Source organism: Mustelus asterias, chromosome 10, assembly GCF_964213995.1.
Source record: "Mustelus asterias chromosome 10, sMusAst1.hap1.1, whole genome shotgun sequence".
Classification (NCBI taxonomy): Eukaryota; Metazoa; Chordata; class Chondrichthyes; order Carcharhiniformes; family Triakidae; genus Mustelus; species Mustelus asterias.
The window spans coordinates 65867495-65890757 of NC_135810.1; the positions used below are offsets into that span (position 1 = coordinate 65867495).

A 23263-nucleotide genomic window follows, 5' to 3' on the forward strand; every position below is an offset into this window, starting at 1 on the left:
TGGAAATTTCTATTTCAATCAAAACTGCTGTCACCCACTTAAAAACATTTCTCTGTTCTGGTTTTGACCCACTACTGCACAAGACATGTATTGCCAAATAAAGGCGTTACTTTGCAAAATAAGTTTTTAATCCAGCATTGGCGCATAGGAGAGATTGGGTAAACTGGGGTTGTTCTCCCTGGAAAGACGGAGAATGAGGGGAGATCTAATAGAGGTGTACAAGATTATGAAGGGGATAGATAGGGTGAACGGTGGGGAGCTTTTTCCCAGATCAGAAGTGACGTTCACGAGGGGTCACGGGCTCAAGGTGAGAGGGGCGAAGTATAACTCAGATATTAGAGGGATGTTTTTTACACAGAGGGTGGTGGGGGCCTGAATGCACTGCCAAGTAGGGTGGTGGAGGCAGGCACACTGACATCGTTTAAGAGTTACCTGGATAGTCACATGAGCAGCCTGGGAATGGAGGGATACAAACAATTGGTCTAGTTGGACCAAGGAGCGGCACGGGCTTGGAGGGCCGAAGGGCCTGTTTCCTGTGCTGTACTGTTCTTTGTTCTTTGTTGGTTAACACACTATTTTGATCTGGTTAATTCCTGTCTTGAGAATGGATGAGCTGCTATTTATTACACAGTCTTTCCATTTGTGCTATCTTATCTAAAGGAGGAAACCCTGAAAAAAAGATTAACTCAAATACTGAAGGTCACAGTACGATGTGACTGTATCATCTAATAAGGAACTAGCGAGAATGAAAAAGGAGGCTCTAAAAATCATAAAATAGCCCCAAAAATCTAAAATTAGCCATTGTAAAAGAAATTAACCCCTGCACTAGCATTACCTTTAACCCAACCCTCAGTGACAACCATGTGCATTGTATGACTGTGTCTGGTCAGTCAATTGCTTTAAGTAACAGAAACAGCTGCAACAAACTTACTTGCCTTTACCAGCTGCTGAATCCAAAGTTTGCTTTCTTCAGCCTGCCTGCACTGCACAGCTGGGAAATATGAACACAAGTAGCACTGTGCCTTTCATCAGTTTCCGTTTCCCAGAAACCTGAAAAGTTTCAGTTTCCCTTTCAGTTCAGGTCTAACTCAAATTCAGAAGATTCAGAAAGAATGTTCCCAATGGTGGGAGAGTCCAGAACTTGGGGTCATAGTTTGAGGGTATGGGGTCAATCTTTTGGGACTGAGGTGAGGAGATATTGCTTCACCCATAGAGTGGTGAATCTGTGGAATTCATTACCACAGAAGGTAGTTGAGTCCAAAACGTTGTGTGATTTCAAGAAAGAATTAGAAGAATTTAACATGTTCCAGCGCTAGTCCTACAAACCATAGATTCCATCACACCTTTTGATCTTGTTGACTTACTTTATTCACTTTGTATCACTTCTTTCATTATAAATTCTTAAATACATTTATAGTGTAAACTGTCGATGCAAATTTGCCACACTGTGATTACATTTCATCACTGGTGATGTCAAACTTCACTTTCACATTCCTGTTTCTCAGCCTGTAGTGTGGGGAAAATGCACCAACGCATTCTGCTTCCCAAACTACAAGTATTGCCTTCTAATAATAAATAAAAGTATTTCATAAAAAATAGGATAGCATTAATGACTTCAAACGAAGTGAAACAGTCCACTAAATTCTTCTCCATCCAATTTCACATTACCTGAAGATTAGAATGATACAATGCCATGTTGGTTTGATGAGTATAATTACACAACACTGTGGTTCTGTTGAATTAATTCGATTTGCTCTATTTCATGTACATTGTAACAGTTATAACTAACCAGAAGTTTCGGAGATAAATTTTCAGGTGTCTGATTTTTACTTCCTGATAAATTAACACATCTCAGCTGAGGCAACAAATAAATTGGAAGTCGGATACATAAGGGACAGGAAATATTCGCCAAGGCTCCTTATTATTTTGCTGAAACTCCAACCAGAAAATAGTTATCAGTTGATAACCATTTCACAGAACTGGACTCCGTTCTGATGCCTCACATGTTGAAACAGTGTACCAAAGATAACTAATGAAGCTTGTACATTTGGAACAGCCTGTTGGATAAAGTACAGTCTACCAAAAATTACTATAGAAGATTGCACATTTGGAATGGCCCCTTGGATAAAGTACGGAGCATTAATGGAACCGTACCCTAGCAAAAGTCAGTTTCTCTAGGTGGGAAAAAATAACAGCGAAGGTGCTGTTCAGTAAGAGAAATCCTTAAACCTTTCATCAGTGATACCCTTTTTTAAAATATTTTGACTTTGACATTTCCTGTATAGTACTGGAGATTAGTTTCACAGTGATGTTGCTCTTTTTGCCAGTTATTCACAAAAAGGCTTTCGGAACACCTGTTACCTTAAAGGCTGTGCGTTCAAACATATTATATTCTAGCAAGTTTTTTTGGATCTAAGCTGTCAACCAGCTTTGATGATGTTTTCACATGGACGAGAAATGAGAGAAATTTATTGGCTTGTCTTGACAATCAATAAACACATCACACTCATTCTTTTGGGAGATGGCTAATCCTATGTGCTCAGCAGGACATCCTTTCAACATGGTTGTATTTTTCTTCTGTGAAACATAGTTGGCAATAATCTGCACCATTACTTAAAAGTCTAAGAGGTTACAGCAAACAAACAGATGTAACTCGGAAAAATTCAAAGACCATGTAGTTTGACAGATGGAAGGAATGTCTGTAAACTTTTGGAGTTTCAGCAAAGGATGGAGTGGTATAGAAATCCCAGGAAAATATCACAAAATATAAATAAATACATGACATATATATGCCAGCATTTCTGTAATTACTAATCCATCTTAAATAAAGCACAGAAAGATCTTGGCGATCTTGCAGTTTCTGACCAAAATATTTTTTACTTTGCTCTGATAATTAAGGCAAATTTGAAAGGCTTTCTTTGCAACTCCTTTCCCTAACAAAACAAGGAATGAAGAAGCTCATTATAGAGCAGTTAACTTTGTCTAACAGGGCACTAAAATAACCTTCAACTCCTCTATACTTTTCAAAATATTTGCTGCCAAAACTCTTAGAACGGCAACTTCCTATCCAGTAGAAATATTGTCGTCACTCGTGTTTAATTGATTGCTCATTCAAAACAGTTTAATTACAATAATTCCTTCTACAAGTCATATGCATCATGACATTGCTTCATTTGAGTTGACAAGGAGCAGGGATGAGGGTAAGGAGAGAGGCAGCAGAACAAATGCGAGAATAACAAAAGGGGAACAAGAGATGGAAAGAGAGTAGGGTTGTCAACCCTGCCAAATTAACTGGAAGTTTCCTGGGATGGGACATGAATCTCTCAGGCACCAATGTTAACGTCCAGAAGAATTTTACCCTTTAAATTTCAAGTTGCAGCAGTTCTCCATCGCCCTGCCCGCGACTTCCTCCACTTCTTGTTCTCTGGGCTACCACCTAAAAGGAGACCCCTTCCCATAAATAATTGGCCCATGTTTAGGGCTATACAGAAACAGCAGCAGCTTAAGAAGAAACAGCGGGACTCTGGGAGAAGGTAAGAAAAAGAGACGGAGTGAGGATTGTGGGGTCCAGTTGGAAGGTGGTGAACAGAGACTAGGCACCATAGCGTTGAGGCTTGACAAGGAAGAAGAGGTGGGAGGCTGACTGACGCATGTCAGAGGACTGACAGGCAGGAGACAGTGGTTGTAATGCCAGGTGGGCCTGGGAGAAAGACACTGGTGAATAGGACAGGGCTCAGCATTTTCTGCAGAGCTGAGAGCTGCAAAAGCTTCAACGTGCTGAATAGCAATGGTACCGAGAGGAGCAGCCATTATAGGGCTGATTGAAACCGGAGAACGTTACTGTGGGAAATAATGAAAGATTGTTTCCACTGGTGGATGATTGGAAACAAGCGGATGGAGACAGCGTTCTCAGTAGAAAGAAACTAAGAGAGAGGAGAGAAAAGGAACGTTTTCGAACAGAGGATTATTTAATCAAGAAATACTTCACCAAAGGCAGAGACCGAAACATCATTTAAAAGTGGAGTTATAGAAGAGTGAACCAGCATGGAGGCTGCCTCCTGTTTGTAAGATTTATCATCTGATGAAAACATTTCTTTATTGAATCTGAGATCAGGCAGTAGTATCGAAAAACTGAATAATACGGGTAATGGATATTTAAAATAAAAACAGAAAATGCTGAAAATACTCGGCAGGCCTGTTAGCATCTTTGGAGAGAGAAACAGAGTTAATAGTTCAGGTTGATGACTTTTCATCAGAACTTAGAAAAGTTGAGAGACTTGAAGCATTAACTGTTGCTCTCTCCTTGAAAGTTGCCTGACCTGCTGAGTATTTCCAGCAATTTCTGCTTTTTGTATTAGTAGTATTGAAATGTGGGTGCTGTGTTGAGTTTAGGATGATGCGCCTGAGAGAAGCGGCCACTGCCTTTTCTGTGATCTCTTGGATTCAGGCCATTTGGTGCCAGCCAGTTTTGAAGTGTGAATTCCATGTGTTGACTGGCTCTCGGTTTAAAATTGCCATCTTCACACACAAGCAGTCAAAAAGATAGGGAGGGAGATGGGGTATGAGAAAAGTAGTGTCAACTGGGGAGCCGGACCACACCTTATACAATGCAAGGAGATTCTGACTGTAGTTTCAGGATAAATATCTGTGGGTTACAGGATTACTACCAGTTACAGGTAGTGTTACATCTATTATTGCCAGTTATATATAGACTGAGTTACTATATTGTTGATTATGAGGAAAATCTGAGTAAAACTATTAGGTATTGCTGCAATTTCAGTTAGTTATTATTAGTTACTGGTGAAATCAAGGTTCATCCCGGCTCTGGGTTTATGCCCTGTGTGAATACCTCCCCTATTTTCTCAAATTCCATTTCCTCAAGAACTGGAGAAAGGGCTTGGAGGAAGAGTAGACGGGAAGAGCAGAAGGTTTGGATAGAAACAGAGATGGAGTGGAATCAGAAGAAAAATATGGAGCAGGAGTAAAAAAGCTAGTTTCGATGTGATGAGGTGTGCTAGATGCAGACCATAAGATTGAGAGGTGGTGGTATCATGGTAATTTCACTGGACCAGTAATCCAGCCACACTGGGTGATACATTTGGGGATATAACTCCAAATCTCACCAGAGCAGCTGGTGGAATTTAAATTGGGAATTGAAAGTCTCAGTAATGGTGACCATGACATCTCTCATACCCATATCCTTGGAGTCCTGAAGTCAAGTCATTTTGAGCCTTATTGAACCCGACATGTTAACTTTGTTTTTCTCTCCATCGATGCTGCCAGACCCAAGTTCTTCCAGAACTTCCCGTTTTTATTTCAGATCTCCAATATCTGCAGTGTTTTATTTAACCTGTTGCTGACCTGGTCCCCTAACCCCTCCAATTTAAAACGCTTATCCATGAGCTTAAATCCCTTACCAAGTTCTACAGTCTCATCCAGCTCTACAATACTGCCTCCACACCACCAAAAATCTTCATTCCACCAACACCAACTGTTTATCTCTTCATCAATAGACAACACTTCGAGGAATTTCCATCCTCAAGTTTTCTGTATTTCTACTTCTTTATTTCCCTTCAAGACATTTCTGGGAACACATCTTTTTGACCAAGTCTTGAGCCACCCCACCTAATATCTCCTCCTTTCACTCACAGTCCAGTTATTTATTATGCTTCTGTGAAGTACCATGGGATATTTTTCTGGGTTAAAGACAGTATAAAAGTGCAAGTTAGTGGCCCAGCATTATATAGACTTTGAAAAGAATGGGCAGCATGACATTAGCTGTTCTAACTGTTCTCAACAATACTTACATGAATAAAAGATGCCTCAGGCATGATAAAAACTATGACCTATTAATCACAGGAAATCTCACTGAAAGTGCAGAACATGGGGATCATCATTATAACTGCTGTGCCCCAAATTCCAATTAGTTTATTTAAAAACATGTGTAGCATTATGTTGTAACAATATGAAATACTATAGACACATAAAACAAAACTGCAAAGAGGTTGAGGATGTTTCCGAAACCATATAATAATGTCCAAAGTCAAGTCATTTTGAACACACGCACAGTCATGATCATGCAATTTCACAGAAAAGGAAGTAGTTTGATTGCAGAGGATCCAAATTAATTACTAGTATGCTCAGTGAAACTGACTTAATGTTATGGAGCATTTAGGAATTTGCACTTATCACAATAGCCCTCTGTGGCTGTTGAGTCCCACATGAGGACAGAACAATCAGTGCAAACAATTCCTCATAATCTGCCATTAAGGAGTTTTAAGGAGAAAAGGTTTGTCATGACTAGTTGATGCTTTGATGCAGTTAAATTCTAGCAGTAAACAGTTTCCACAGGATGAAGGGGAATGGCAAAAATGGGCCGCATTTCTTTTCAGATCGCGACTTAAAGTTAGATTCGCTTTTTGTAAGTTTTGATTAATTTGCTTGTGAATAGAAATCTTAGCTCCGAGCACAATCAACACAAAGCAGTCCATCAATATTCATTTAAATGGTGAAAAAATTAGATCTATTCATCGGTGAGTAAAAGCTGGAGGAGAGGAGAATCTGTATACTTTGATCCCTTTCAAGCAAGGTGAGAACCAATGGATATGAAAATCAAGCAACCACAATTCTTAATAGTCTCCATTTGTTCACACATTCACAAAAGGGAATGTAATTAAAAGAAACCAAATATCTCAATACAAATACTCCAGTTGAGAATGAGAAGCAATTGAATTGATTAAACTACAGGCTTCTCATTGAACTCACAGCACCTGCAACTTTAGAAAATGTATTTTTAGGCTTAAAAATTCAAAGTGCCAGCGTGGTGAAGATGTGGGAATGAATAGAATCATAGGATCCCAACAGTGCAGGAGGAGGCCATTTGGCCCATCGAACATGCACTGAAAACAATCCCAGGGATCCCTGTCACCACAATATGAAAAAACTGGCAAATAAAAACAAGATTCAATGGCTTCTAGGTATAGGTAAAAGCAACAAAAGTAGGTTTTAATTTGCAAAGTAATATCAAACACAATGAAACATAGAACATAGAACATTACAGCGCAGAACAGGCCCTTCGGCCCACGATGTTGCACCGACCAGTTTTTAAAAAAAAACTGTGACCCTCCAACCTAAACCAATTTCTTTTCGTCCATGAACCTATCTACGGATCTCTTAAACGCCCCCAAACTAGGCGCATTTACTACTGATGCTGGCAGGGCATTCCAATCCCTCACCACCCTCTGGGTAAAGAACCTACCCCTGACATCGGTTCTATAACTACCCCCCCTCAATTTAAAGCCATGCCCCCTCGTGCTGGATTTCTCCATCAGAGGAAAAAGGCTATCACTATCCACCCTATCTAAACCTCTAATCATCTTATATGTTTCAATAAGATCCCCTCTTAGCCGCCGCCTTTCCAGCGAAAACAATCCCAAATCCCTCAGCCTCTCCTCATAGGATCTCCCCTCCATACCAGGCAACATCCTGGTAAACCTCCTCTGCACCCTCTCCAAAGCCTCCACATCCTTCCTGTAATGTGGGGACCAGAACTGCACACAGTACTCCAAGTGCGGCCGCACCAGAGTTGTGTACAGTTGCAACATAACGCTACGACTCCTAAATTCAATCCCCCTACCAATAAACGCCAAGACACCATATGCCTTCTTAACAACCTTATCTACTTGATTCCCAACTTTCAGGGATCTATGCACACATACACCTAGATCCCTCTGCTCCTCCACACTATTCAAAGTCCTCCCGTTAGCCCTATACTCAACACATCTGTTATTCCTACCAAAGTGAATTACCTCACACTTCTCCGCATTAAACTCCATCCGCCACCTCTCGGCCCAACTTTGCAACCTGTCTAAGTCTTCCTGCAAACTACGACACCCTTCCTCACTGTCTACCACACCACCGACTTTGGTGTCATCAGCAAATTTGCTAATCCACCCAACTATACCCTCATCCAGATCATTAATAAATATTACAAACAGCAGTGGCCCCAAAACAGATCCCTGAGGTACACCACTTGTAACCGCACTCCATGATGAATATTTACTATCAACCACCACCCTCTGTTTCCTATCCGCTAGCCAATTCCTGATCCAATTTCCTAGATCACCCCCAATCCCATACATCTGCATTTTCTGCAGAAGCCTACCATGGTGAACCTTATCAAACGCCTTACTAAAATCCATATATACCACGTCCACTGCCTTGCCCCCATCCACCTCCTTGGTCACTTTCTCAAAAAACTCAATAAGGTTAGTAAGGCACGACCTACCTGCCACAAAACCATGCTGACTATCACCTATCAATTCATTACTCTCCAAATAACTATAAATCCTATCCCTTATAATTTTTTCCAACATCTTGCCGACAACAGAAGTGAGACTCACCTACTAATGCTGGATGCATCTAAACCAACAGAAACCAGCCCAATCAAACCTAGAATGTCTTTCTTGGCAAAAAGTTTAATGAAACTCCAAATGGGATTGGAATTAATCCACAGTGCACTGTAAATTTATAACTTTCAGAAAGCTATATTAATTCAGAATCGATACCAAAGGTATCAGCAGTCATAAAACATACTCTCGGCCAGATTGGGTGGTGCTCTCCAAAAAATGCCTCTGGATGAAGAATTGGGTATACTATAAGGAAGAAAAAACTGCATTTAACAGAGAAAGCAGCCCCGGAAGACAGGCACACTAATATTGAAAGAAATGGGGTAGCTTTGTTTATGCAAAGACTAGCATTCAAATCAGATGTGAATTGCCATGCAGACATTCATTCTTGAAATATTTCATTTGGTGTTGTGTGAACACAAGTCTACAGCAAAACTTCTCCTAAATTTAAATCTGGGTTCCTAAGGCCCAGCAACGGGCTCTCTCTTTTGCAGCACGACAAACTGCAAGGGCACAGGTGCTGATCACAGTCACACGAGAGCTGGGGATAATACAAAAGGCCTTGGTTAACCTGAGTTAAGGAGAGGGTTGGAGAAAACAATAAAAGTAAATCAGCCATGCTTCATATTCGTAACTGACAGCCAGTGACCACCTGCTGCAAATTATGCTCGAGTGCATTTATGAAGACGACAATATTAGACTCAACTGGGAAGTAGCTGACTAGTACTCTCTGAAAATGTGCAAAGCTTCCATTTGGGCAAACTGCAGTGAGCTCGCAGCAGTTGTGGAATCAGACCCCAGTGAGAACTAAGGGAGTGAAGCAAAAAAAAAATCAGCCTGATCTCTTTGAAAGCAAACACTTTGATCATGTGGCAGAAAAACCCAACCTTACCAACCAGGATGCTCTCAAGTCTATGTTGCTCTTGGATTATTTAAATAGAACTTTAAGGATAACTTGTTGAACGTGCATTGGTACAGTCAGTGTGGTATGAGCACACTGCCTAAACCTCAACAAAAGTATGATCCATGTTCTCCCATACACCCTCTAAAATGTTTGAAACTTGATGTCACACATCTGTACGATATACACACAGTACATTTGCCTCTATTGATGGACGTTTTATACTTTGTTATGCAACACAAGTCAACCCTTGTTGAATAAGTATGATGAATTAGAAATGTATAAACAACAGACCTGAATCCAACTACAGAATTTCAGTGTTTGTTTTCATGACTAATTGATAACAGACTTAATTTTCCAATTTCTGTTTATTTTGCATTTTGTTTAATTCGCAAAAACTGTGTTTCATCCCAAACCCTAACTTTAGTATTTATTCCCCTAGTACTCTCTGAATTCCACAGGTAGTAACTGCATTTTATTTTCTCCTCCAAGCTGGCCATCAACCCGTGTAAACTTACACAAACAGTTAGAATTTTTTCGTAAGATTGTGCCCCAAGTGCCGAACGAGCGAGAAAACAGGAGTTTCAAATCTGTTTTTAGGGCGAGTTTCAAAATGCATTTTATGACACTGTCGCTTTTTTTGGAAAGAACTGCGATTCTCACCAGTAAGGGAGGAGTGAAGCCAGCTACAGAATGCTTGGGGCGCCATTGTGCAGGTGCCCCGATCTCCCATTGAACTGGGAGACCCCCTGCATCCCCCTTCCATCATTGAAAGCAGTATAACCCTCCCCAAGGCAGGGTCACCGAAAGATCGCCAGCATTGGGACCTCCCCCCAATTCGTCCCCCGTCACGACCCGCTCCGCGGCCCAACCTGCATGCCCACCCCAACCCTGCCGATCGCTCCTTCTGTTCGTTTCTTCCTCTCCCCGTCGATCTTGCATACCCCTCTCTTGCAACTTGGCCTCCCCTTGTATAACTCCCCCGCCAATCACACCCTGCAGAGCTACCCCTTGCCTCCCCCACTGCAGAGCTCCTTCCCCCCGTTATAGCTCCACCCCACTCAGGCCCCACTCCCCATGGCACTGCCCTGGCACAGCTATGATATCAATATCATTAATATTTAAAACGGGTGCGAAGCTGATCCCGCTGGCAAAAGTGGTGGTAATTTTGTGCGGTGAGAAACGGGCCCAATTTTTCATTCTGCACGCATTCCTACCAGCTCACCACGCTGCTCTTAACCTTAACTTTCCTCAATTGGCAGCAACACATGTGCACTATCGACAGGGACACCGGATGCTGATTCGTAGTGTGTGCTATTCCCACTTCAAAACATAGATAATTTAAAAAACTTGACCAGCTAACTCAGCATGAACTATTAACTGAAGTTGAGGGGTTCAGAGTCATAGCACAGAATGTATTTAGTGGATGGAGACCAACTCTGCAGCATTTAATACAAAAGCAAAAATGAAAATTATTTCAGTTAAAAACATGTTTTACAGTTACATGTTTTACAGTTACATGTTTTACAGTATGTAGCGCATTATTTTAGTTAAAATGTGAAATTTGTAGCAACAGGACTGAAAAAATCATTCATTTTGCCGAAGATATGAAGTGAAAGATTCCCCTGTTACCTGCTAAACGTCTTGAATGAACAAATTTAGGCAGAATCATACCCAAGTATATAACTAGCAAATAAAAATTTATTTCAAAAGCGTGCGCAATAACCATGTGGCTCCTGAGTCAGTAAATGGCCATTTATTTTCATACATATGGAAGTGGTATAACTTTGCTCAGCAATCACATTACATACTTACCCCCATCCCCACTCCGCAATCCCCTCCATATAACTATTTTTCTAATTTGGAAAGCATTCGCTGACCTGAAATCAGAAAGAGGCCTTCCCTTTTTGGACAACAGTCAATTCTCAGGCAGTTCCTTATTGGGGGAGCATGTCCTATGCTAGTGGTGAACAATATGTGTTAAGAGCAGGGGTATGTGTTAAGAGCAGGAAGGCAATCACTGTTGTTTGGATGTCGAGATGGCTGGAAGAAAATTCAGCCTGCTGTTTCACAATGCTTTCCCTTTGTTTTCTTGCCAATTTTCTTTCCTCGTATTCTCTTTTCCTAAGGGCATTATTGCGATATATTTAATGGGCATCATAAACTTTTCTTCCAAGTGAGTGTCTGGATATGAGTATTCACTACATATACTGGTGGGGGGGAGATGAGGCAACACAGCACCTAGTATCACAGACATGAGCTTCCAGCATTGGATAGGAACCAGGGAATCGGGAATCCAGGTCAATTTTCCATTTCTTAACCTGGGATGACGAGGTCAATTATTGTATCATCACTGACATCCTGTACAGACTGGAGATCAAACTTGTGACTATTTCTGGTCCCTCTGGCTAAACCAGTGGCGTTAAAGATCTAACACAATTTTTCTAATATCGGACATTGATTCCAAACGAAATCTTCATGGTCAAATTAAAAGGAAGTCTATATTAATTTACCAACTTCACCACGAGCAGCAACCACTTCGCTGGGCCACCTCCCATTGCACAACTCCACTGCAGCTACCCTAGCAACCCACCAACAATAACAAGGAAACAGCTTTATCTGCTTCCCCTGCCTCGCACTGTGCGCCCTACAGCAGGGAAAGCAACTCACATCTGCTCTGCCAAATAATATAAAGGTGAAAAAAAATTAAGTTGAGATGGAAAATGTTGTCAAAAATAACAGTAAGTGAATGCCAGCTTAATCTAGCTACAGTTGATTAACTGTTTGCATGGGCTATATAACTTGGATCTATAAATTATTAACTTGGTAAATTTGGACTTGTATTACTCGAGTTCTGGCTTTATTTTCCCATATAATGTGCCACCACGAGCCAAATAAGAAGTTTGTATTAATTTGTTTTGAACTTTTTTTATACATTCACTTTACTTCCCTACATGTATATCATAACACATGATTACATTTCAACGAGAATACACACTGGTCTTTTTAAAAGGTAGAACTTGTATTTATTTAACACTTTTCACATCCTTAGCATGTCCAAAGGTGTCACTCACCCAACTAATTTTAATGTGTAGCCACTGGTGCTGTCAGCAAACAATCTGCAAACAGCAAAGTCTCATAAGCAGCAAGGGTTGAATGACAAATAAAGCTGTTTTATGGTGTTGATTGAGGGATAAATGTTGTCGGGGATACAGGAAGCACTTTCTGCTCCTCTTTTAATTGTAGCATAGGATCTTTTTAAACTATCTAAACAAGCATATAGAATCTCAGTTTAACATTGATTGATTAGGTCACAATTATTTCATTCATCTTTCTCACATCACATTATGAACTAATTTAAGGTGCAGTTACAACCAAGTTGTATTTCAAAACCGTTGAGGGAATGTTTAAATGCTGAATTGTCTGCCTTTATGGGGTTAAAGTAGTCCACAAAACAATTGTCCCTTTTAGTCTTAAGAAGTACTGATCATAAAGCTAATCTGGAACAAATTAATATGTGCAACTAGTAAACTAATCAAGAATCTTTTCACTCATACGTGTGCAATATATTGGCATTAATGGTTTGCTGAATAAAAACACAAACATATTAAACATCCAATTACATTCTTGCATTGTTTCTAACGAAAACTTGTTCGAGATTTTGAAGCTTGATTGAAAAGCTTCCTTATTTTTAATTTATTGCTGAAGCAACAAACTAGAGAAAAACACATTAACAAATAGCTTTATTATATAATTGTAGGCACAAGCAACAAAACCCATCAAAAATCACTTTGGGCAGGATTTGAAATTCCCACCCAAAGTCAACAGATCTTTTGCTGGTCCGTCAAATTTTCCATCCCACCAGTGACGATTCCGGCAGTGGGCAGAACCGGAAAATCCTGGCCTTTGTTACTACTATGCTCAATAACGAAGCTGCTTCTTTATGGACTCGTGAACATAATTATTAGAATTTTAACTTCATTAAATTGAAAAAGCATGAGATCATTTTTCACTTGGTTGTAATTATTGATTTAATATAAGGCTGATGCTCTTTAGCACACTATGCAAAATGTGTATAACTTTGTTAAGGTACAATATAGTTTAATAATTGTTCTCGTATTTCTTGGTCCACAGGCTCAGCCTTACTCATGCAACTCGGTGGTACTCAAGAACTGTTCAAGGTAACCAACAACCTAATTGTTGTGGATCACATTCCAAAAATTGAGATTGCATCAGATAAAAAAATTGAAGTTATAAACATTAAGAATATTACTTCACACAGGACAGTCTGAGTAAGTTAAGGACGCTCATTTTCCTGTTCGTTTTCACACAAACACTAACAAAACCCAGTTCTATCTCACTACCATTTCTCGACTACTCCACTATTATCAGATTGCCCAACACCGAATGAGCAGAAATTTCCTCCAAGTATTGGGAAGACCAAAGCCATTGGGCGGGATTCTCTGGCCGCGCACACCCCAAGACAGAAATTCCCACCCAAGCTCAATGGGCCTTTAAATGGTCCGCCGAATTTTCTGTCTCACCCACTATGGTTCCTGTGGCAGGTGAGGCGGGACAATTTTGGCCACTGCCTTCAGTCCCCACTACAAATCCTATTTTCTAATTACTGACTCCATTCCTCTCCGTGTCAACTGCTTAAAATTTGAATTAGACTGTTTGGAACTTTGATGTCAATATATGACCCCAATATGAACTTCCAGCCACATATCTGCGCCATCACTAAGAGAGCCCATTTCCATCTCCATAACATCACATGACTCTGTCCCACCTTAGCTCGTCTACCACTAACAACTTCATCCATGTCTTTGTTGCTTCTAGCCTTGACTATTCTGACAGACACCAGGACAGCTTCTGACATTCTGCCTTCTGTAAACACAAAGTCATCCAAATTTCTGTGCCTGCATTCTTAGCCATCAGGTCCACTTCATCCATTACCCCTGTGCTCACTGGCCGACACTGGTTCCCAGTTAAACAATGCCTCTATTTTAAATCTCGCAGCCTTGTTTTCAAATCCCTGCATATTGTCATCCCTCCCTATCTCTGCAATCTCCTCCACACCACAACACTCCAAGATATAGATAGGATGCAAAGCTGGGCTGAAAAATGGCAAATGGAGTTTAACCCTGATAAATGTGAGGTGATTCATTTTGGTAGGACTAATTTAAATGTGGATTACAGGGTCAAAGGTAGGGTTCTGAAGACTGTGGAGGAACAGAGAGATCTTGGGGTCCATATCCACAGATCTCTGAAGGTTGCCACTCAAGTGGATAGAGCTGTGAAGAAGGCCTATAGTGTGTTAGCTTTTATTAACAGCGGGTTGGAGTTTAAGAGCCGTGGGGTTATGCTGCAACTGTACAGGACCTTGGTGAGACCACATTTGGAATATTGTGTGCAGTTCTGGTCACCTCACTACAAGAAGGATGTGGAAGCGCTGGAAAGAGTACAGAGGAGATTTACCAGGATGCTGCCTGGTTTGGAGGGTAGGTCTTATGAGGAAAGGTTGAGGGAGCTAGGGCTGTTCTCTCTGGAGCGGAGGAGGCTGAGGGGAGACTTAATAGAGGTTTATAAAATGATGACGGGGATAGATAGAGTGAACGTTCAAAGACTATTTCCTCGGGTGGATGGAGCTATTACAAGGGGGCATAACTATAGGGTTCGTGGTGGGAGATACAGGAAGGATATCAGAGGTAGGTTCTTTACGCAGAGAGTGGTTGGGGTGTGGAATGGACTGCCTGCAGTGATAGTGGAGTCAGACACTTTAGGAACATTTAAGCGGTTATTGGATAGGCACATGGAGCACACCAGGATGATAGGGAGTGGGATAGCTTGATCTTGGTTTCAGATAAAGCTTGGCACAACATCATGGGCCGAAGGGCCTGTTCTGTGCTGTACTGTTCTATGTTCTATGTTCTATATCTATGCTCATCTAATTGCGGCCTCTTAAGTGTTCTCAATTTTAATTGCTCCACCTTTGGTGGGTGTGCCTTCAGTTGCCTAAACTCCAAGCTCTGGAATTCCCTCATGAGCCCTGTCCACCTCTTAACTTCACTTTCTTCCTTTAAAATACCTGTAAAATCTACCTCTATCACCAAACTTTTGGCAATTTGTCCCAATTATTGCCTTATATCAAATTTTGCTTGATATTGCTCCTGTGAAGTCCCTTGGAATGTTTCATTACATTAAAGGTGCTATATAAATGCAAGTTGTTGGTGTTCATATTTTGCCTCATTGGGGATGTTTGCAGAGTCCTCATTACATTATAGAAATTCTCTCTGCATGGAGGAGAGGGGTGTGGAAACTCTTCAGCAAGTATAGAAAATTATTCATTTAATCTTCTCTATTGAAATTCTAACACAAACATTAGTTTTATGAATAAGTTAGAATATAAGAATGATAAACTTCATTCCAAGATTCTCAAGAACTGCAAGTACTCCTTTTTATCAATTTTCTCTCCAAACCTCTTTTTTGAAGACACTAACTCTTGCCAATGGCAGGCACCCTCCGGTGTTATGGCCAAGTTATGGTGGGGTTTGCGGGGCATCACTGTTGAGTTTGATTTTGCTTTCACTTAACAGATATACTTCCAGAATTAGTGTGGAATTTAAACCCTGGTTTGCTAACCTCTCCTGAGCTTTGGGATAACCATTCAAAATAGCTACCATCATTATTCTCACATTTATTTTAGTAATGATTAAGCAATTTCCAACCTGCATTGTAGAACTAATCATGGCAGTATTATTGCTTTTCCTGAAAGAATTCACTTTCCCTCAAGAGACAAAAGAGTGGCTACAAAAGGGCACTGAAGAACAAAGGGTCTTCAATGTAAAGGAATAAAACAAGTATTATGTTCAGATATTTAAATACGAGTAACATTCATTCCAGATCCAAGAAATTTGTTTGTCAAACTTTACAAGTGACAGCAGTCACAATATGTATCTATTCACCTTCTACAAAGATGCAACAGAACTGAATACGTACACAGCACAAAGACATTATCAACGTTATTGTTATAAAAGGAAAAACAGTGCTACTTATGTTTTCCATTGATTTGGACTATTTCTTATTTATACCTTGCATGTTAATTACATCTGTTCACTAAAGTATCCAATATTTAGGTCAGATGAATTGAGACAAAACTTTGTGAGCCTGTACAATAGAGAAACAGGATTAATCACCATGGTAACGTCCACTATGTTTTCTACTCACACATCTTCACTGGTTCACCATAGGTAAGTATGTTTTTGTATTCCCATCTCTCCACACAAAGCTTTGGTGCTTAATTTAATGCTTTTATCTAAAAATGCATTTAATTATTTTTCCAACTTTGTTCATCTTTATGTTCATTAAAGCTAAGTATTATTTAATCAGAATAATTAAATTGCATACAGCACATAGGCAGCAGTAATCATGTTATGATCGTTCACGATTACTTTGACCAAATACAGAAATGATTAGCAATTATCTAAACATGTCAGCACTGCATCTTTTCGTTTGAACATGAACTGTCAATGTTCTTTGTGGTTTACCAATGAACCATGACTTTTACTTCACTGTGTCTTGTCTTGTATGTACATCAGACTACTCCAAATTGTTTTGTTCAGGAGAAAAATGGGTTGACCTGTGGTGCCATTCTAACTGGTTGGCTCAGCCCAAGTCTTTTGCAAACATATTCAAACTCACTTCTCTGACCCAGGGGGCTCAGAGGAGTGACAAGGCTTCAAAGCTTTGTCTGGAACTCTCTAGGGCTGCAATAAAATTTGAACAAATCTCCCAATAAGTGGGAGCATTAGATCAATGAGCCATAAGGCTACAGAAAGCTGCAAAGATACTAATTAAAGAAGAGTGGGAAATACAGACACCATATGCTTGCTTACCTGAAAAAGAACATGTACAGAGCGGCTGTGAAGCAAAACAACAGGACCTGTACAAAACCAAACAGAAAAGAGGGAAGTTATTCTGAGTGCGAAGATTCTTCATCCACTTTCTCTCTCCCTTGAAAATACAGTTCACATTTGTGCAAAATCTGAAGTGGTGAATTTATCAAGTTAACAGATCTAGCTGAACATCCTTCCTTTTGTGATAAAAATCAGCACAGCGTTTCTGAAAAGTTCATTTGAACACATGTTTGTTGGTAAAAATAACTCATCTGTGTGTTTTATTTTAAATCACAGTCATTCATGTTTCATATGGACAATAAAAAGTACTTGGCAGTGCTGCTAATCCACTTTTGAAAAACAACTTATAAGCAAAAACCCTAAATCTCATGTGACCAGTGCATGCCGTTCACTCAATGATCGGATAAATAGTTTACTTGACAATCTTATTCTCATAAAAATTCTGCAACGTTGGGACTCAAATATTTTCATGGTGACTTAACTATTTAAAAGTTTTGAAGAATCAATAGATAACACAAGTTTCAAACCATATGCGGAAACAAATCTATTTTTTGGCGAATGATTTATATATGTCATTTTATAAATAAGTCACGTTGCACTCTCTCATGTCTTGGCATAAATAGATTGCCTGGTGCAGTAGTAAACCATTTATACCAAGATGCCAGTTGAGATTTGGTCTTTTCGCAGTCAGTTATCAGAAACTGCTGACTTCAGCAGTCCTTGACTTGTACAGGAAGACCACTAAATGAAGCCAAGTAGCTCAGTGGGCAGCATGGTTGCACAGTGGTTAGCACTGCTGCCTCACAGCGCCAGGGACCCAGGTTCAATTCCCGGCTTGGATCATTGTCTGTGCCGAGTTTGCATGTTCTTCACCATGTCTGCGTAGGTTTGCTCTGGTGCTCCAGTTTCCTCCCACAGTCCAAAAGACATCTGGTTAGGTGAATTGGCCACGCTAAATTCTCCCTCAGTGTACCTGAACAGGTGCTGGAGTGTGGAGTCTCGGGGACTTTTACAGTAACTTCATTGCAGTGTTAATGTAAACCTACTTGTGACACTAATAAACAAACTTAATTTTTTTTTAAAACTAAACAACTAAAAGATGTGTGAAACAGGTGTCCAAAGATGAACAGGTTAGGTGGATTGGTCATGCTAAATTGCCCCTTAGCAGCGTAAATACAGAGATACGGCCTGGGTGGGATTGTTGCTGGTATAGATTTGATGGGCTGAATGGCCTCCTTCTGTACTGTAGGGATTCTATATGTAGGCATTGCTTTTGGGTCTTCTCCAGCACTCACCTGGTGCCGACTAGTGGGTGATTTGGGGAGAAATTACTGGTTTGCAATGCAAGTAGCCTTGAATGCGAAAAAAAGGGAGAAATTAAAGAAAATCAAACTGATGATAAGGAAAATTAAACTGAACCTTCCTGATTAGATTTAAATTCTTCACAAATGTAAACATATGTGCACCACATCCAAAATATATGATTAACGGAATGTTTTCTTTCCAGTGCAATATAAAGAAATACAGCCTTAGATGGTGTTATTTAATCAGCATGTTTCTGCACTTTATTGTAAACTGGAAGTTAGTAACACATTTTAAGAAAACACAGCATTAGCAGTGGATGTGCAGCCAATGCTTTGTTTGATCATTGCAGGCAGGATTTTAAACCATGACTAAACCTATCCTAGTAAGAAGTCTCACAACACCAGGTTAAAGTCCAACAGGTTTCCTTTCCTATCCTTTCAGACAGATGTGGAAGATCCCATGGCATTAATCAGTGAAAAATAGGGGAGTTCCCTTAGTGTCCTGGCTAATAATATTCATTGCTTAATGAACATTAAAAAATAAATGATCTGGTCATTTATTTTTCTCGTATTGTTTGTAGGGCCTGACCACGTAAGGAAACACGGAGCCAATTTGGCTAAGTGATTACACTACCAAAAGTGTACTTCATTCATCAATGTCCTTTGGAACATCCTGCGGTCATGAAAAATGCAATCCAAAATGAAAGCTCTTCATTTACTTTGGAGAAATGATAATGAAATGATACCAAGTAGATAGGTCTTTCAGAGAACCAGTGCAGGTGGAACAGGCTTATTAGCTTGTGCCTATGCTATAAAATTTCACATTTCTATAGACACATTTCTTTCTTTATTAATGTTGGTATCATAGTCAAATGACAATACCTTCCCTATTCCGAACACTATACAATATATTCTAAATTCCCAGTTAACACAACTGGAAAGATCTTTATTCAATAACCTTTTACTATAATTTAACAAGTGAGTCAATAATCCATACTTCAAACTGGACTGACATAGTTTGTGCAGCACTGCTTCAGAGAAACAGGTTACCGTTAGCTTTACTAATGTCTTTTTTCTTTATTCAGATGTCTATTTATTCTTCTGTACACACATTAGGATAACACTTATTCTGAATGCTACAGGGATTTAGATCTGAAGATTCATATGGTTTCTTGACATGGTAAACTATCAGTCTAAACAGTCTTGCATGGTAAAGGTCAGCGTCCCAATAATTAACAGCCAACACTCGATGTATTCCAGAATCACTTTGTCAACACTGACCAATTTATTTTTCATTTGTCTTTTAAAGATATGAGAGGTTCCAATTCCACTAAGTGTTAAAAGTAATTACGCATTCTTAGCCAGCTGATTTATGACAGAATTAAATATTTTGTCCAAAGAAAAATCATTATGCTTCCACGAGTCTCTTATTCATGTCAAAACAGCAAACTCTACTACTGACTTGTAGAATGATTGTCACATCAGAAATTTTAAATCCGAATAACACACTGGCTCAGAAAATTGACATAATTATTACAGGTTAAGGGTTCATGCCAAACAAAACCCCAACTTACATACATCTGGAGATGAGAAGATGCTTCAATAATCACTCAAATAAAAAGAAATATCTCAGTACACTTTACAGAACAGAAAGCAAGTAGGCATCAAGCAGCTGTACAGAAAGAATGAAAGGAGGAGGAAGAGGCAAAACTGAAGAGAAATATTTCTTTGGGAGTGATTAAAAAAAAACTTAAGGATTTTGAAAAAGACCTCAAGAGGGAAGTAATAACTGAGCAAGTGGAAGGGATGGAGAATGTGAAGTAGCCCAGTGTTAAAGGAGCAAAGAATACATGTAGGGAAAACGGCCACGGGAGCTCATTCAGATAGTGAAACCCTGCAGTATTTTAACAAAGAAGATGAGGTTTGTAAAATCAATGTACTGGGAGACAGTGAAGTCGAAGACTGGTTTGATTGGAGTGTGAACTTTGCAGAGGGTCACTGTCGATGAGCTATTAAACTATATTAATGCAGGCTTCTTCTTTCCTTTTTCCTTCCTATGTGAAGAGGACAGAGGGAGTTTAAGGAGAGATTAATAGAGCTGTCAAAAATTAAGAAGAGTTTTGATACAGTAAAGAAGGAAAAGCTGTTTCCACTGGCAATAGGATCATAACCAGAGGCAATAACCTGAGGATATAATTAGCAAAAGAGCCAGAGAGTTGATGGAGATTTTTTTTTTTACAGCAAGTTTCTACAATCTGGAACAAATTCTTTGAAAGAGTGCTGCCAGCAGATTCAATTGTAACTTTCATAAGGGAATTGAATACATACTTAAAAAGAGGGGGGAAGAAAATCAAGGCTATGGAGAAAGAGCAGGAAAATGGGACAAATTGAGAAGCTCTTTCAAAGAGGCAGTAGAAACATATTGGGCAGAATGGTCTCCTTCTATGCTGTGTCATTCTGTAATTTGCCAAGCATTTGGTGGCTTTAGGATGTGGATAGCAAACTGTTGTTAAAATAAACTGTTGTTCAAAAGAAACAAAGATAGTGTCTGAACTGACTGCAGCTCATAACTGGAAACACTGATTTCCAGGTGTGAAGACTGGATAAACTGAAAGAACAATGTCTAATATATACAGAGTGGGATAGAGTTTGTCAGATTGCATTGGTTTTTCCTGGTGATTTTCATCCAAAATCAGCCAAATTAATGCAAATGATTGTGGAATTGTACACCAATGAAGCTAGTAAATGGTTCAACATTTATTTTTTTCGAAGTTACTTTCAGTTATTTAAAATCAAAGGTGGTGGACTGAACAGTGTTTATTTTTTGTGATAATTGTATTTTCAGCTGTTAATAAAACTGCACTAGGTTATTACTCAAAGAATATGTTTTAATGTGCTCAAAGTATATATTTAACACAAGGACTAAAAAGAATTATGTTTTAAAATGCTGTCCAATTGTTGGTTCATGGAAGATATTACATTTGGTAATATGCACCATGAATGGGAACAAAAACTTGAACAAAATCCATTTTTTTCTATAATTTCTAAAAAAAAATGTCCATATGAGAAGGCTGGTATAATTTTGAGTGTATTGGCACTAGATTGGCAATTTGGGCCTAAAGCTCACATTTAACAATGAACTGATCAATTTTGGTATTATCCTCACACCAATTTGCAATAAAACATTGAAAACATCTATTTTAAGCCTCTGACAATTATTTATATCCCGGGGTACGCTGAGCCACTGGGTCTACACTTTTCAAGTAAGGGTCAGAAACACAGTACTGTTGTCAACAGATAGATATCCTTTTACTGGTTATAAAGACTGAACCAATGCCTACCATCCATTCACCCCCTCCCCGCAACCCGAGACAGGAATATGTCAAACAAAATGAACTGTTCCATGCAACCTGCCATCAGACAAAAACATGCCAAGTATGGATTATCAGCAAAGTGTAGTTCAATTGCTGCAACTTCCTGTGACATTTACAAATAGTGGTGCTGCAGATGGCCTGAATTGAATGTTCCTCAGGTGGGATTGTGAAACCTAACAACACAAATCAGCTGCATACAAGCATTGAACAAGTACAACAAACAGAAATGCTGAGTGCTTATTTGAGGGGATTATGTTGCATACAACTGAAATTTGAGCTGCGGATGTTTAACTTTGTGAAAAAATCCAGCTGTACAAAAGATGCATTTTCCTGTACAAATAAAGGGAACGCAGACAAAATAAATTCCTTTAAATCAATTCACAATTATTAGATCACCGTATATTTCACACTCCGAATTAATTTCATTTGCTGCAGTAAATTGGCCACAAAGCAGCTGACAGACCTGAATCTAATAAAAGTTCAGGCTGAAAGGCTGCAAGTTTCATCATGCTATTCGGTTGCCTGGGTCTTACCAGCAGTATATTAAGTAACCAAATAGAAGCTGGAAACCTCTTTACATTGGGTTAGAAAGAGAGGATAAAAAGAGAAACAAACACATGCATTCTGCTGTTCCACAATAACTAAAGAATTGCATTGGATGGTTGCCCGCTTACAACGTCCAGACCCAGCATGTACCATAGATGTCACGATGTAAGTCGGCCATTTGCAGCCTCATAAAATCCTTCCAAAAACTGAGGTCAACGTATACCCCGAGAATAAAAGCGAATGGCACAGCAAGGATGTGGTGATCGCCATCCTTGTTCACGGTATGAGGTCTGAAGCTGACTATCAATACGAGTATATCAAATAGTGGCTGAAAGAGGGAGTCAACTTACATACCAAGTATATGCAAAAACATGATAGTTGGAACAAGAAAATGGGGTCATCTTATACACTGGGTTGGCTTATATGTTGCGACCTGCAGTGTATAGACTTGAACTGAACAGGCCAAAAACAATCATTCGTGCACAGCAACCCAATCCATCCTTTCCTGACCCTCCCCATCACCACTCCAACCTGACCCTTACAACAGGCTATAGCCAACAAACCACCTCCCCCTCTGTATTTGGATTTCGAAGGACATCCAATAAGGTGCCACATCAAAAATTACTCTACAAAATAGGAGCCAAGGTTGCAGCGGGTCACATATTAGAATGGATGGATGGGATGACTGATTAGCTAAAGAGGAAATAGAGAGTAGGGATAAATGGGTCATTTTCAGGTTTGCAAACTGTAACTAGTGGAATGTCATAGGGATCAATGCTGGGCCCTCAACTATCTACAATCTATAACAATGATG

The 23263-nt window shown here is 39.6% G+C and overlaps 1 protein-coding gene across 2 annotated transcripts in view; it reads right to left on the reverse strand.

The window, feature by feature from the left end:
• tmem135 (transmembrane protein 135) overlaps positions 1-23263 on the reverse strand; it is a 406938-nt gene that overhangs the window by 114991 nt on the left and 268684 nt on the right. For both annotated transcript variants that reach the window (XM_078221876.1, XM_078221875.1), the window contains one exon: positions 17205-17251. In XM_078221876.1, coding sequence (XP_078078002.1) covers positions 17205-17251 — 47 coding nt within the window. The remainder of the gene's footprint in view (positions 1-17204; positions 17252-23263) is intronic.